Below are 17,626 nucleotides of genomic sequence, written 5' to 3'. Positions count from 1 at the left end.
AGACACAAAGTGCTGGGGTAACACAACCGGTCAGGCAACGTCTCTGGAGGATATGGATAGGCAATGTTTCAGGTCTGAAGAAAGGTCCTGACAATAGACAATTGGTGCAGGAGTAGGCCATTCGGCCCTTCGAGCCAGCACGGCCATTCACCATGATCATGGCTGATCATGCACAATCAGTACCCCGTTCCTGCCTTCTCCCCGTATCCTCTGACTCCGCTATCATTAAAACTGACCCGAAAACATCACCTATCGATGTCCTCCAGAGATGCTGTCTGACCCGATGAGTTACTCCAGAACCTTGTATCTTTTTTTGTAAACCAGCATCTGCCGTTCCTTGTGTCCAAGTCATTAAAAAACACACAAGAAGAACAGCTGAATGTGTAGATACTTTCAAGGCGGCCATGACATTTGGGCCGCAGCAGAACGGAGGGGGATGGGGAAAAACAGGCAAGAGGGTAGAACTACGACCAATAGAGAGATCAGCCAAGATCTTACCTACGATAGACACAAAAAGCCGGAGTAACTCAGCGGGACAGGCAGCATCAAGGAATGGGTGATGTTTCTGGTCGAGACCCTTCTTCAGACTGGTTAGGGAGTCTGAAGAAGGGTCTCGCCCCAAAACGTCACCCATCCCTTCTCTCCAGAGATGCTGCCTGTCCCGCTGAGTTACTCCAGCTTTTTCTGTCTAACTTGTATTGTTATGGTGTGGGGATCCAGCAGGAAGGAACTACTCTAAAGTTAGAACAGGGCTATGTGTGAGGAAAATCATCAAGTACTTCTTTCACACTTCACGCAAAGGGGAGGGTGAAATACATGACCATGTTGCCCAAAAGGTGGGTTTGCTGAGAGGAGAGGGATGTTAAAACTCTCTGACAATATGGACGATAAGGGCAAGTTTGAACCTTTAGTACATAGAACAGTTGGGTGGCATGGTGGCGCAGCGGTAGAGTTGCTGCCTTACAGTACGGGTGCTGCCTGTACGGAGTTTGTACGTTCTCCCCGTGACCTGCGTGGGTTTTCTCCGTTATCTTCGGTTTCTTCCCACACTCCAAAGACGCACAGGTATGTAGGATAGTGCGTGTGTTAGTGCGGGTGTCAGGGGATATGGGGTTAGTGCAACAGGATGGGGTTGATTGAATGGCGGCGTAGACCTGATGGGCGGAACGGCCCAATTCTGCTCCTACAACTTATGAACTTATACAATTTGGAGATTGAGGTTGAAATCTGTCTTCCCTGCTCGCCAGCCAGCAGCCACTAACCCAGTGAAACAAGAATCATTTATCAGTGGAACTAAAGAAAAGCAAAACGACATTGTAGGTCATAATTTGGCATTCCTCGCTCAACCAGAATCTCGCCAAATGCCCAGTGTCGCCTCTTTGCTTTATCAGATGTTCCTGATGGGGTTTAGTTTAGTTTAGTTTGGAGATAGAGCGCGGAAACAGGCCCTTCGGCCCACTGAGTCCGTGCCGATCAACGATCCCCGTACACTAACACTATCCTTCACACACTAGGGACAATTTACAATTGTACCACGCCAATTAACCGACAAACCTGTATGTCTTTGGAGATCCCGGAGAAACGTGCAGGTCACCGGGAGAACGTACAAACTCCGTACAGACAAGCACCCATAATCAGGATGGAACCCGGGTCTCTGGCGCTGTAAGGCAGCAACTCTACCGTTGCACCACCCCAGGGTCTGTAGAATATTGGTCCAAAATTTGCAACTTTGATTAACATCATTGCATTAGACAGGTACTTGGATAGGACAAGTTTAGAGGGATATATATGGGCCAAGCACAGGCAGGTGGGTCTAGTGTAGCTGGGACACGTTGGCTGGTGTGGGCAAGTTGGGCTGAAGGGCCTTTTCCCACAATGTATCACTCTATGACATCCATGGCGGAGATTTCCTTTTTCACTTCCCGAAGTGCAGGTCTAACAGACGGTTCCTTTGTCTTGTAGGGCCATTGGCATGAAGACAGACCAAGCTGCAGAGTGTGCATGGTGGAGGTAAGGATGCTAAACAAAATGGCAGTGGGAGGGGGAAACAAAGGGGTGTGATGTCAGGTTAAATGCAAATACATGCTATACAGTCATAGAGTGCTACAGTGTGGAAACGGGCCCTCCGGCCAACAACGTCCCAGCTACACTAGTCCCACCTGCCCGCGTTTGGTCCATATCCCTCCAAACCTGTCCTATCCATGTACCTGTCTAACAGCCTCTCAAATGATGGGATTGTCCTTGCCCCAACTACCTCCTCTGGCAGCTTGTTCCATACACCCACCACCCTTTGTGTTAAAAAGTTACCCCTCGGATTCCTATTAAATCTTTTCCCCTTCACCTTGAACCTATGTTCTCTGGTCCTCGATTCCCCTACTCGGGGCCAGAGACTCTGTGCATCTACCCGATCTATTCCTCTCATGATCTCTATAAGATCACCCCTCATTCTCCTGCGCTCCAAGGAACAGAGTCCCAGCATACTCAACCTCTCCCTATAGCTCAGACCCTCTAGTCCTGGCAACAATCCTGATATTTATTTTCACGATAGAACCCATTTTTATGGTTACAAACAAATAATTGCATTAAAAGCTGAAATAAATATTGCCAATGATACTTGAGAGCCAGTGCTAAAAAGTGCCTAAATCTCATCATCCTATGGGACCATTTGCAATTAAAGTGATGTAATGGGCTTTTGAGTCACATCAGCATTTGGGAGATGTGAGTGCTGTCTGACATTGCATTAAAATTGACATTGTGTCTAACATTTAAATAATGTGCACTTCAGTGCGAGTTTTACTGTGCCATATCTACATATGAATGCATCTAAGTGCTGGAGTCATTCCTTACCGACAATCTCAGATATGTAATATTCAGCTGTGTGTGTGTGTGTGTGTGTGTGTGTGTGTGTGTGTGTGTGTGTGTGTGTGTGTGTGTGTGTGTGTGTGTGTGTGTGTGTCTGTGTGTGTGTGTGTGTGTGTGTGTGTGTGTGTGTGTGTGTGTGTGGAGGGGGGTGGGGGAAACATCAATATTCCTCATTATCTGCAGCCTGTATAAGGGTCTTACTCGGAGAGTTGTGAATCTGTGGAATTAGACAATAGACAATAGGTGCAGGAGTAGGCCATTCGGCCCCTCGAGCCAGCACCACCATTCAATGTGATCATGGCTGATCATTCTCAATCGGTACCCCGTTCCTGCCTTCTCCCCATACCCCCTGCCGCTGAAGGCAGTGGAGGCCAATTCACTGGATGTATTCAAGAGAGAGTTAGATATATAGCTCTTAGGGCTAACGGAATCAAGGGATTATGGGGAGAAGGCAGGTACCGGGCACTGATTCTGGATGATCAGCCACGATCACATTGAATGGCGGTTGGCTCGAAGGGCCGAATGGCCTACTCCTGCACCTATTTTCTATGTTTCAAAGTCTCATTCGATATAATGTTGATATTTTAATTGCATTTACAGTACTTTCTGTAGCACTGTTACTTTGGGGAAAGGGGGCTGGAGCTTGAAAATTGACAAATACTCCGCACAGTTTAACCTGCTAGTTTCAAATCGTCTTGCAGCGGAGATACAGAAAAGCTTTAACATTGATCGATGCATCTCAGAATGTTATATTATTCATTAAGTTGACTTAATTGTTATACTGCAGCACTATCTTTATGTAAGTACACTAGCTATATGAAAATTAATAAAATATTAATAATGACAGTATTAACATCTAACATTCAAGGTTATTTCCAATCGACTATTTGGTTAGAGAAGTGATTGGATGTGTTTTTATTCGGCTTGGTTTCGCCCGATGCAGGCTATTTTAAGGACTTGCTGGCAGGCTCCAATGCCAGTAATGTGGACTCCATTCCTTGTCATCTTCCAGTTCTGTCCAATCGATCACTAGTCATTCTATCTGATGAAAATCGCTTCTGATTGTCGGTTTTTATCTTGTGCCACTCTATTGCCGCGGTGTTTCACATTTATTCACATTATTGAACTTGCACTTCTCTGCGTTTGAATTAGTGCCGTTGTCGGTGGTAATGCTGCAAGAAGTATTGTAATTCCCCCCTCGTGTGCTCGTGTGGGAAGGAACTGCAGATGCTGGTTTACACCGAAGATAGACACAACCGCGGGGCGGCACGGTGGCGCAGCGGTGGAGTTGCTGCCTCACAGCGCCAGAGACCCCGGTTCGATCCTGACTCCGGCTGCTGTCTGTACGGAGTTTGTAGGGAGTTTCTCCCATCGTGACCTGCGTGGGATTTCTCCGAGATCTTCGGTTTCCTCCCACACTCCAAAGGCGTGTAGATTTGTAGGTCAATCGGCTTGATATAAATGTAAATTGTCCCTAGTGCGTGTAGGATAGTGTCAACGTGCGGGGATCGCTGGTTGACGCGGATTTGGTGGGCTGAAGGGCCATTTTCAGCGCTGTGTCTCTAAACTAAACTAAACAAATCACTAAGCGTAAACTGAAACAAAGGAATCGGTGACATTTTGGGTCGAGTACCTTCTCAGCCACAGTCTGACCTGAAACATCACCCATTTCTTCTCTCCTAAAATGCTGCCTGTCCTGCTGAGTTACTCCTGCATTTTGTGTCTATCCCTCTATATATTTTATGTGTTGCGTATCACGTCACCTCACTGCCATAGCTGCCCGCTTAGTGCCCATGGAACAAAATGAGTCCAGTGGACTTAAAGAAAATTGAACCTTAAATAGCTCACTTTAACCTAAGATAGACATAAAGTGCTGGAGTAACTCAGTGGGTCAGGCAGCATCACTGGAGAAAAAGAATGGGTGAAGTTTTGGTTCGGGACCCGTCTTCAGACACACTTTAACGTACTCGCAACACTTCCAACACAAAGTGGACCCTCTCAAAATGGCCACTCCAATATGGCCGCTCTACTACTCGACAGCTGATCATGGATCATCTCACCAAACTTGGCCACATAAAAGTCTAAATTACCTTTTTTGCAATCGGTACCCACGCGAGAGAAACCTGCACGAGATAGCCCAGCTGTTGGCGGTTGTGCAGCAGAAAACAGAAACAGAAACCTGCAACTCTTCCAACACAAAGTGGACCCTCTCAAAATGGCCGCTCCAATATGGCCGCTCTCCCAGAACCTGACTCCCTTATATCCGCTGCTGCTGTTAGTTGGGTGTGAAAAACAACACTACCCTACCTGGACACAAACTGTTAAACCGCTCTGGCTCCTTCTGTCTGCTGCTGTCAGTCCTGTTGTTTTTCAGTTTAATGAAGATCTTCTTAGTTTAGTTTAGTTTAGTTTAGTTTAGAGATAGAGCGCGGAAACAGGCCCTTCGGCCTAACAGGTCCAGGCCGACCAGCGACCACCCGTTCACACTAATTCTATCCTATACAAGAGGAACAATTCACAGAAGCCAATTAGCCAACAAACCTATATGTCTTTGGAGTGTGGGAGGAAACCGGAGCAACCAGGGAAAACCCACGCGGTCACGGGGAGAACGTACAAACTCTGCACAGACAGCACCCGGAGTCAGGATTGAACCCGGGCCGCTGGCTCTGTAAGGCAGCAACTCTACTACTGCACCACCCTGATGCTCCCGTGTCTTCTGATGCTTCAAATACACCACTGGTCCTCCTTTCTACCTACATCCCTTCCTCTGGCATCATCATTCACTCCTCTCCTCTCCTTATCTCACTGCCCTTTGTCCACTTTCCATCTCTGGGGTTAATCCACCCATCTGCCCGTCAATCCCCCTCACCTGTATCCGTCACTTGGCTGGCTAGGTCCGACCACCACTTTTCATTGAGCTTTCTCCCCGCTATTACAATCAGTCTGAAGAACAGTGGGTCCAGACCCGAAACGTCACATATCCATGTTCCCCAGAGATGCTGCCTGACCCACAGAGTTACATCAGCACTGCGTCTATCTTTGGTTATGAACCAGCATCTGAAGTTCCTTTTTATTACATGTTCTCTAGATATGTTGCCTGACCCACTGAGTCACTCCTGTACTTTATTCTCCCTACATTTCCAACAACTTCACCCAGATTCTAACCTTCACCTTCTCACTTTGAGGCAATTCAGTATTTTTTTTGCTCGAGATTCCAGCATCTGCAGTTCATTCTTCATTCTGTTATTTTATAAGCACAAACAAAACTTAATATTTTGGTCTAAAACAAATCTCTGTGCAAACTCATTATTTTTGGAAGTGCGACATTACCACATTTTTGATAGATATTGGCATTATTCCGATCCTGACATCAAGCTACATGATCTGTGGATTTTCATTGCCCTCCTCCCTACTTTTCTAAAATGTGGAATAATATTTGCAACTTCCACTCCATAATCTATACCGATTCTTTAGGCAGAAGGCGGTGAATCGGTGGAATACATTGCCACAGACGGCTGTGGAGGCCAAGGCAGTGGACATTTTTAAGGCACAGACTGACAGATTCTTGATTAGTAAGGGTGCCAGGGGTTATGGGGAGAAGGCAGGAGAATGGAGTTGGGAGGGAGAGATAGATCAGCCATTATTGAATGGCAGAGTAGACTTGATGGGCCGAATAGCCTCTAATTTGGTCTCCTAATCTGAGGAAAGACATTCTAGCCTTAGAGGGAGTACAGAGAAGGTTCACCAGATTGATCCCTGAGATGGCAGGACTTTCATATGAAGAAAGACTGGATAGACTAGGCTTATACTCGCTGGAATTTAGAAGACTGAGGGGGGATCTTATAGAAACATATAAAATTCTTAAGGGGTTGGAGAGGCTAGATGCGGGAAGATTGTTCCCGATGTTGGGGAAGTCCAGAACCAGGGGTCACAGCTTAAAGATAAGGGGGAAGTCTTTTAGGACCGAGATGAGAAAACATTTCTTCACTCAGAGAGTGGTGAGTCTGTGGAATTCTCTGCCACGGAAGGTAGTTGAGGCCAGTTCATTGGCTATATTTAAGAGGGAGTTAGATGTGGCCCTTGTGGCTAAAGGGATCAGGGGGTATGGAGAGAAGGCAGGTACGGGATACTGAGCTGGATGATCAGCCATGATCATATTGAATGGCGGTGCAGGCTCGATGGGCCGAATGGCCTACTCCTGCGCCTATTTTCTATGTTTCTATGTTTCTAATTCTTCTCCTATCACTTAATTTATGAGATTATTTACTGAACTTATGAAGGGTCTCGACCCATTCCTTCTCTCCAGAGATGCTGCCTGACCCGCTGAGTTACTCCAGCATTTTGTGATACCTTCGATTTGTACCAGCATCTGCAGATATTTTCCTACACTATATGAACTTAATTAATGAACTTACAAAGTTACGAACTGAAGATAGACACAAATTGCTGCAGTAACTCAGGTGGAGGGGGGGGGGGGGGGGGGGGGGCAGGCAGCCATCTCTGGAGAGAAGGAATGGGCGACGTTTCGTGTCGAGACCCTGTCTTCGGTGTAAACCAGCATCTGCAGTTCCTTCCTACACACTCTGTATAATCTTTGACAGTTTGGAAAGATGACAACTGGTGTGTCCATTACCTCCACAGCCAGCCGTTTCAAAATAAGTGACAACAAATGTTCAAATTGTCCATCAAATTCTCTGCTCTGAACATGAATTCATGAAATATATCCTAAAAGGGAATCCAATGTTCTTTCTTGTTGATGAATAAGGTTCAGTGTTAATGGTTTTCATTCCAATGCATGCACAGAATATGAATAACAAGCAAACAATAACATACAGTAGCATTGAGAAGAAGGACTGAAGATTAAATCTCTCTTTGATAGATTTTATTTCGAGGAGATAAGGAAAATAAAATTGGAATTACCAGATGGGCAGGAAAATGGGATAATCATTTGCAGGGCATAATTTTCACACTTGGAGGATAAAAATCAGCACAGATTTTAAGCTGCAAAGTAAGAGACTGCTATTGCTTGAATTTGGAGCTAAAAAACAGATTAGCCCCAAACTCCTAGTGCAGGGTCTCAACCCAAAATGATCAATTATCCTTCCACCCTCATTAGTTTAGACTGTTGAGTGCTTCCATGTCCTTTTATTCCTTGCACTGCACTGAGTATAAAATCATGAGAGGAATTGACCGGGTAGGTGCACAGATTGATTTATTCACAAAATGCTGGAGTAACTCAGCAGGTCAGGCAGCATCTCGGGAGAGAAGGAATGGGTGACGTTTCGGGTCGAGACCCTTCTTCACCCATTCCTTCTCTCCCGACCTGCTGAGTTACTCCAGCATTTTGTGAATAAATCGATTTGTACCAGCATCTGCAGTTATTTTCTTACACTACGGGTAGGTGCACAGAGTCTCTTGCCCAACGTTTAAGAAACAGTTAGACAGGTACATGGATAGGACAGGTTTGGAGGGATATGGACCAAACGCGGGCAGGTGGGACAAGTGTAGCTGGGACATGTTGGCCGGTGTGGGCAAGTTGTGCCGAAGGACCTGTTTCCACACTATAATGACTCTATCACTCTATGACTCTGTGCAGGAGGCTTTTAGCTTAGTTTAGAGATGCAGAGATTCAGCATGGAAACAGAAACTTTGGCCCACCGACTCGACGACAATCAGCGATCCCCACACACCGACACTATCTTACACAAGCTAAGGACAATTTATAATTATACCAAGCCAATTAACCTACAAACCTGCACATCTTTGAGGTGTGGGAGGAAACCGGAGATCCTGGAGAAAACCCATGCAGGTCACGGGGAGAACGTACAAACTCCGTACAGACAAGCACATGTAGTCAGGATCGAACCCGGGTCTCTGGCGCTGTGAGGCAGCAACTGTACCGCTGCACCACCAGGCTGAGGAATGGTTTTCCCGATGTCATGAGGGGAATAAATAAGGTGAACGCGCAGTCTTTCCCCAGGGTGTGGGAATCAAGAGCCAGAGAACAAGGGTTTAAGATGAGAAGGGAAAGATTTAATAAGAAGCTGAGGGGCAAATTTATCACATCGAGGATTGGGGTATTAGGAACCTAGAAATATATAGCGTGGCTTAAAAGAAAGTTGAAAGATATCTCAAACGGGATATAGGGTGGCACTGTGGCGAAGTGGTAGAGTTGCTGCCTTACAGCGCCAAAGACTCGGGTTCAATCCTGTACGGAGTTTGTACATTCTCCAGCATCTCCAGTTTCCTCCCACACTCCAAAGATGTGCGGGTTTGTAGGTTAATTGGCTTGGTATAATTGTTTAAAAAAAAGTTGTTCCTAGTGTGTGTAAAGATAGTGTTAATGTGCGGGGATCGCTGGTCGGTGCGGACTTGGTGGGCCGAAGGGCCTGTTTCCGCGCTGAATCTCTAAACTGAACTAAATGTATTTCTTCTTCTTAAATACAGTCATTTGATAGACAATAGACAATAGACAATAGGTGCAGGAGGAGGCCATTCAGCCCTTCGAGCCAGCACCGCCATTCAATGCGATCATGGCTGATCACTCTCAATCAGTACCCCGTTCCTGCCTTCTCCCCATACCCCCTCACTCCGCTATCCTTAAGAGCTCTATCCAGCTCTCTCTTGAAAGCATCCAACGAACTGGCCTCCACTGCCTTCTGAGGCAGAGAATTCCACACCTTCACCACTCTCTGACTGAAAAAGTTCTTCCTCATCTCCGTTCTAAATGGCCTACCCCTTATTCTTAAACTGTGGCCCCTTGTTCTGGACTCCCCCAACATTGGGAACATGTTTCCTGCCTCTAATGTGTCCAATCCCCTAATTATCTTATATGTTTCAATAAGATCCCCCCTCATTGTTGTGAATGTTGTGAATGACAGAGTGTAAAATGGTTTGTCCAGTCTTGTGAGTGGATGTGCCTGGCCTCACTACGTTGTGAATCTGGCATCTTATCCCCACAAGACTCAGTTACTGGTGTAACGAATGCTGTGTATAATAGTCTAATCGAGGCGAGCTGAAATGCTGTGAGATTCTTTATCACTTTCCTTCCCGAGAGACGCATTATTGGAAAACAAACACCAACACCTTGTAAAAATAAGTGCCTGATGTTCTGAGACTACGTGAGACCTGTGAAAATGCAATTTGCAATAAGCTTTAGACATTTCACTTAGCTTTTTAGTTGAACTCTCCCCAACACAGATTGTTCTCCAGAATCAAATGCTTGTTTTTAACTTGTTGTTGGGGAAAAGGCAACAACCGGAAAGTTCAGGCAGTGAGAATGACTTTTGTAAACTGGGATAGATGCAAAATGCCGGAGTAACTCAGCGGGTCAGGCAGCATCTCTGGATAGAAGGAGCGGGTGGCGTTTCGGGTCGAGACCCTTCTTCAGACTGAGAGTCAGGGGAGAGGGAGACGCAGAGATATATGGACGGGTAAGGTGTGAAAATGAGATATCAAAGGGGATGGGGTTCAAGGAAAAAGTAGGATAGATTTGGGCAGAATGGTGGCGCAGCGGTAGAGTTGCTACCTTACAGAGCGCCAGAGCGCCAGAGACCCGGGTTCGATCCCGATTACGGGTGCTGTCTATACGGAGTTTGTACGTTCTCCCCCTGACCGCATGGGTTTTCTCAGTGATCTTCGGTTTTCTCCCACACTCCAAAGTGGGAGAAACTCCTACAGGTTTGTAGGTTAATTAGCTTGGTAAAATTGTAAATTGTCCCGAGTATGTGTCGGAGAGTGTTAGTGTGTGGGGTTTGCTGGTCGGCGCAGACTCGATGGGCCGAAGGGCCCATTTCCACATTGTATTTCTAAACTAAACTAAAACTAACGATCCTTGATAGCTAGGGGAAGGTGACAATGAAGCGTACAGAGATAAAAATTTAATCAGGAAGAAAGTCAAACTGGTCGGAGAACTAGGATGCAGAGAGATGGGGAGAGAGGCAAAGACAGGGTTACTTGAAGTTGGAGAGGTCAATATTCATTCCGCTGGGTGGTAAGCTGCCCGAGTGAAATATGAGGTGATGCTCCTTCAATTTGTGGTGGGCCTCAGTCTGACAGTGGAGGAGGCCCAGGACAGAAAGGTCAGTGCGGCAATGGGAGGGGGAGTTAAAGTTAAAGTGTTTAGCAACCGGGAGATCACATAGGTTTAAGCGGACTAAACGGAGGTGTTCAACAAAATGATCGCCGAGCCTGCGCTTGGGCCTGCCGATATATCGGAGTCCACATTGGATATATAGGAGTAAACGGTGAGCTCGGCTGGGGTGGGAATCACTTTTAAAACAATGCTGGGGCAGATCTTCAGCTGTTCGTGGGAGGCCGTTCATGTCTTCAGTCTACTGCTTGAGGTCATTGTCCACCCATCTGCCAAATAACATATATGATGAAAGAATGGATCAAATGGGCTTATATGCACTGGAATTTAGAAGGATGAGAAGGGATCTTATAGAAACATATCAAATTCTTAAGGGATTGGACAGGCTAGATGCAGGAAAAATGTTCCCGGTGTTGCGGGAGTCCAGAACCTTAGGACTGAGATGAGGAAAAACCTTTTCACCCAGAGAGTTGTGAATCTGTGGAATTCTCTGCCACAGGAGGCAGTGGAGGCCAATTCTCTGCATGTATTCAAGAGAGAGTTAGATATAGATCTTGGGCTAACGGAATCAAGGGATATGGGGAAAAAGCAGGAACGGGGTACTGATTCTGGATGATCTACCATGATCATATTGAATGGCACTGCTGGTTCGAAGGGCCGAATGGCCTACTATTGCCCCTACTTACGATGTTTCTGTGTTTCTATCACACCCTCCCCCCTTCACCTGTATCCACCTATCACTTGCCTGTATTGCTTGCCCGAAGGGCTTTTTCCACACCTTATCTCTAAAGTCCAAAAGTCTAAATGCTATCCAGCTTGCCAGAAGGCAGAAATGCACAAATTATTATTTTGATCTGTTTGTTCTTGAAAGACCAGGGGTGTGAAATTGTTGTATAAAGCAACTTAGTATTTGGAAGACCAGATGAAACAAAAAGCATTCAAAGACCCTGTGAATACTGCGTAACACACGGTGGCACAGCGGTAGAGTTGCTGCCTCACATCGACAGACACCCGGGTTCGATCCTGACCTCGGGTGCTGTCTGTGCGGAGTTTGTATGTTCTCCTTTTGACCGCCACCTATTCATTTTCTCCAGAGATGCTGTCTGACCCGCTGAGTAATTCCAGCCTTTTGTGCCCATCTTTGGTGGGCCGAAGGGCTTGTTTCTATGCCGGTTTCTTGAAACTCAACAGAACATATCTATCGCGGCACAGATTCTAATTTCTGAGTTTCCACTTATATCCTTTGCTGTTCAAGCTAGAGTCTAATCCTATCCCAGACCACAACACCAACCCACATGCATGCCGTGTAATTAACTAAAAGGGCAAAGTTCTTTATTCCCATAAAATCAATTTCCATAATATTAGTTACATTAATTGTTAACACAGATAGATATCGAACAAAGCGCTTGCAACCAAATAGTATCATTAGTTCACAAAACCCAAGGTTTTATTATTGAAGGATTCACTTATATAGACCATCAGATATTCGCAATTTGAACAAGAATATTCTTTGTGGTTAGATACACACGGCACTCTGGCGAATACAACCTCTATTTAATGCTCTCGACATTTAATTCCAGTGATATTTAGGGGACCTCTAACTGCAAGGTCACAAATGCAGGGCATTATGTTCGAGTTATACTAATTTGTTGGGGCAATCAATGCATTAATTTCATTAGGAAATAGCCTTAAAGCAATAATTACCAGTGTGGGTGTGTCAGAAGAAATCATGTTAAACTGTGGCTGTTAATTATTAAGATTTTGTACAGAGATACGCGGCTTTGACTAACATGTGACGGGTGTTTTTGTGACTGGCAGGCTGTAACCGGTGGAGTTCCACGGGGCTCAGAGCACCAACCCTTTGTGTATTTAATAATAATAATTTATACTTAAAAGCAGAGGATGTTACAAGAAATGTTCAGTCTGGGCACCATGTTGCAGGAAAGATGTTGTCAAGCTTGAAAGGGTGCAGAGAAGATTTGCCGGGATGTTGCCAGGACTCGAGCATCTGAGCTATGGGTGACGTTTCGGGTCGAGACCCTTCTCCAGTCTGAAGAAGGGTGTCGACCCGAAACGTCACCCATTCCCTCTCTCCTAGATGCTGCCTGACCTGCTGAGTTACTCCAGCATTTTGTGATACCTTCGATTTGTACCAGCATCTGCAGTTATTTTCCTACACATCTGAGCTATGGGGAGAGGTTGAGTAGGCTGAGACTCTATTCCTTGGAGCGCAGGAGGATGAGGGGTCGAGACACTTCTTTGGCCGTCTTCTTGAGTCTGAAGAAGGGTCTCGACGCGAAACGTCACCTCTCCATGTTCTCCCATTGACTTGGCCGCCACAGCCTTTTCCCGTGACCATGAATTCCACATTGTGTTTTATTTTGCTGGTTTCATTTCTATAAAATGCTGTATTTCTGCTCCTGTGTTCCTATTAGCCTCACCTTGCACCTTACCATACTTTACTTGCTCCCCGCGTGCGCTTAATCGTGCACGCTACCTTTTACGAGTGTGCGCTGGGTTTAGATTTGGATCGCACTTCTTTGAACACACCCACCCCCTTTTTTTTCCTCTGTGGATTTACTGATTAACAGCCCGCTCAGCTTACGGTGACTGATTTACACTCCAGCACTTTGAGGTCTGCCCTACTTTAACTTAAAATCTTGGCCGGTGACTCTCTCTCTCTCTCTCTCTCTCTCTCTCTCTCACTCTCTCTGAAGCCTAACAGGAAATTCAATCATTATTAGGGCCACTAATCACGCAGCGTTCCATTGCCACCAGGTCGTTAACAATTTCTTGTTCGTTCGTCATCTTTAAATGTAAGAACCTCAGATGTTAATTTCTAAACATACTGTTCCAGAAATGTGCAAGTAAATCACGGAGACCCTTTCGTCTTGCTGCTTGATCTATTTCAGCTTTCAACCTCTCGTTAGAACTACATTGTTTCCACTTCCCTGATCTCTGTATTGACCTCTCCGTTGGGAGAAATATTCCCGTCAAACCGCTTGCCGTTCCTTCGTTCCACCTGCAGTCTTCCCACTGCTGCCCAGCCTTTCAAGCGTTAAGGCTTTCGAGATACAGAGGGGAAAGAGGCCCTTCGGCCCTGTACACTAGCACTATCCCAAACACAATAGACAATAGACAATAGGCAATAGGTGCAGGAGTAGGCCATTCGGCCCTTCGAGCCAGCACCGCCATTCAATGTGATCATGGCTGATCATTCTCAATCAGTATCCCCGTTCCTGCCTTCTCCCCATACCCCCCTGACTCCGCTATCCTTAAGAGCTCTATCTAGCTCTCTCTTGAATGCATTCAGAGAATTGGCCTCCACTGCCTTCTGAGGCAGAGAATTCCACAGATTCACAACTCTCTGGCTAAAAAAGTTTTTCCTCATCTCTGTTCTAAATGGCCTACCCCTTATTCTTAAACTGTGGCCCCTGGTTCTGGACTCCCCCAACATTGGGAACATGTTTCCTGCCTCTAACATGTCCAACCCCTTAATAATCTTATACGTTTCAATAAGATCCCCTCTCATCCTTCTAAATTCCAGTGTATACAAGCCTAGTCGCTCCAGTCTTTCAACATATGACAGTCCCGCCATTCCGGGAATTAACCTAGTAAACCTATGCTGCACGCCCTCAATAGCTGCAGCCAAACAACCTGTAAACCTGCATGTCTTTTGGAGTGTGGGAGGAAACCGGAGCACCCGGAGAAAATTGTCCCTAGTGGTGTAGGATAGTGCTAGTGTACGGGGTGATCGCTGGCTGGCGCCGACTCAGTGGGCCGAATGGCCTGTGTCTACACTTTATATCTAAGGCCTAAAGTCTAAAGAGTCCATGTCAGCCATCGAAGGTATTTATTCACAAAATGGTGGAGTAACTCAGCAGGTCAGGCAGCATCTCAGGAGAGAAGGAATGGGTGACGTTTCGGGTCGAGACCCTTCTTCAGACTGATGTCAGGGGGGGCGGGACAAAGGAAGGATATAGGTGGAGACAGGAAGACAGTGGGAGATCTGGGAAGGAGGAGGGGAAGAGACGGACAGAGGAACTATCTAAAGTTGGGGTCAAAATGTGGTCGTAGAGCAGGAGAAATCACAGAGGGGGAGCAGTGAGAGAGCATTTTGCTAAACTCTCGTCGAAGAGAGGAGGAGAACTTCTTCAAAGTGGGGGTCAAAATGTGGTCACCTGGGTCCCTTGCACTGTGCGGCAGCATCTCTAACAGTTGTGTCGCTGAAAGAGCTGCACCCATACAGCTGGTAAAGCCTCCATCTTTAGCAGGAAGGCTGGTGGAATGGGGGAGGGGGACGGGGGGACTGAACAAGATTAGTTTAGTTTAATTTAGTTTAGAGATACAGTGTGGAAACAGGCCCTTCGGCCCACTGAGTCCGCACCGACCAGCGATCCCCGCGCATTAACGCTATCCTTTACACACTAGGGACAATTTACATTTATACCAAGCCAGTCAGCCTACCAACCTGTACGTCTTTGGAGTGTGGGAGGAAACTGAGGAATCTCGGAGAAAACCCACCCAGTCACGGGGAGAACGTACAAACTCCGCACAGACAGCAAGCACCCACAGTCGGGATCGAACCCGGGTCGCCAGCCCTGCAAGCGCTGTAAGGCAGAGAGTTGTGAATCTGTGGAATTCTCTGCCTCAGAAGGCAGTGGAGGCCAATTCTCTGAATGCATTCAAGAGAGAGCTGGATAGAGCTCCTAAGGATAGCGGAGTCAGGGGGTATGGGGAGAAGGCAGGAACGGGGTACTGATTGAGAATGATCAGCCAGGATCACATTGAATGGCGGTGCTGGCTCGAAGGGCCGAATGGCCTCCTCCTGCACCCATTGTCTATTGTCTATTGTCTATTGTCTAACACTACCGGTGCGCCACTGTGCCGATCCAAAGATGCATTCAACTCTGCTCCCTTGGCCATGAGCAAGGGAGGCAACCAGTCTGGAAAGTGTTCCACCGGGTTACAGGGCACCCAGAGATGGAGGTGGGGGCGAGAAGGAGCAGACTACCAGTTCAGTCGTGGGAATACCGGCGTATGGGCATCCCAGCCCAAGAACCTCCCAATCGGAAGAAGCCGGACAACTAGTAGTGGGAGAGAGAGAAGCCTTTTGAGTTTTGAGGGTGTGGCAGGAAACTTGCAGCACCCAGAGAAAACTCGCGGAGAGACTCATGGAGAGACTGTGCAACTTGTTCAGCAGAACAGACGCCTCTGGAGGTTAGGATCAAATACAGATCCAGGGGCAGCAGCACTACCCTCTGCGCCGCCACGCCGTCAAACGCAAGTAATGTTGCAGCATCAGACAATACAATACAGTACAATATATCTTTATTGTCATTGTACAGGGGTACAACGAGATTGGGAATGCGCCTCCCATACGATGCAATAAATTAATTCGCTAGTCAGTATTAATTTAAACAACCCAGTGAAACAAATTAGAACAGTTTTAAAACAGAATAAAGTGCAAGTAGATCTGTGCCGGATCACTGTGCGATGTGACCATCCGGCTCAGCAGGACCAGTTCATAGCAGCTATGGCCCTGGGGATGAAGCTGTTCCTGAGTCTGGAGGTGCGGGCGTAGAAGGCCTTGTATCGTCTGCCCGATGGTAGAAGTTCGAACAGACTGTTGCAGGGGTGTGAAGAGTCTTTGTGGATGCTGGTGGCTTTTCTGAGGCATCGTGTGATGTAGATGCCCTCCAAGGCAGGTAGCTGTGTTCCGATGGTCCTCTGAGCTCTATGGACTACCCGCTGAAGAGCTTTCCTCTCTGCCTCTGTGCAGCTGAGGTACCACACAGGGATGCCATGTGTTAGGATGCTCTCTATGGTGTAGCGGTAGAATGTGGTCAGCAGCTGTTGGGGTAGACCAGACATCTTCAGTGTTCTTAGGTAGAACAGTCGTTGCTGTGCCTTCTTGACCAGCGCAGCAGTGTTATTGGACCATGTGAGGTCCTCCGAAATGTGAGTGCCCAGAAACTTGAAGCTGGACACTCTCTCCACACTGTCCCCGTTGACATGTGGCGAAGATGTTTATCGTCTGCGACTGTAGTCGCTCACAACATCTCAATGTTTTGTTTGCAATGAGTTAATTGTAGAATAACAGGGGAAATGGAAAATGAGCAAGTGTTGGGGGTTCAGTCGGCTTGCATGTGTGAGAGTGTTAAAGGACAGTTTGTTATAAGCTCTCTGTCGCAACCTATTTCCTCGTTTGTAACTGATGATGTGAAAAGTGAAATCCTAGAATTTCTTGGCTCTCCGTTTAAATTCTAATAATACAAGTGCGGGACTGATGACTTTCTAACGAAATAAGTAGTGGGAAAATGGAAAAATACTTACGCCCAGCCACAAAGCCAGTTTTTAAAGAAATATTGCTCAAAGGGAATTTCAGCTATTTGGTTGGACTTCGGTTTGAAGGAAACGAAGGGGAAAAAAAAATCATTTGAAAAACATAAGGGTGCCAAACGGTTGAAAAAATATAAGAAAGCATGAATTCTGAATTCCACCCTGCCAGTGAAGCAAGCAGGCCTGTGAGCCACACCCGAACACTAGGCCTCGTTGCCATGGCACCAGGGACCTGTGCGTGCCAAACAGGCATCCTCTGCAGCTTGGTGGCTCAGGACCTTTCTGGGCTTTTTCCCCCAAAATATAATTAATTTAGAGAAATTTCCGTGG

General features: G+C 46.6%; 1 protein-coding gene across 1 annotated transcript in view; it reads left to right on the top strand.

The window, feature by feature from the left end:
- LOC144598025 (uncharacterized) overlaps positions 1 to 17,626 on the top strand; it is a 222,304-nt gene that overhangs the window by 29,609 nt on the left and 175,069 nt on the right. Inside the window, exon 3 of the mRNA XM_078407898.1 lies at positions 1,963 to 2,010. Coding sequence (XP_078264024.1) covers positions 1,963 to 2,010 — 48 coding nt within the window. The remainder of the gene's footprint in view (positions 1 to 1,962; positions 2,011 to 17,626) is intronic.

This window comes from Rhinoraja longicauda, chromosome 11, assembly GCF_053455715.1.
Source record: "Rhinoraja longicauda isolate Sanriku21f chromosome 11, sRhiLon1.1, whole genome shotgun sequence".
Taxonomy (NCBI): Eukaryota; Metazoa; Chordata; class Chondrichthyes; order Rajiformes; family Arhynchobatidae; genus Rhinoraja; species Rhinoraja longicauda.
This window is presented reverse-complemented; position numbering and strand designations above follow the sequence as displayed.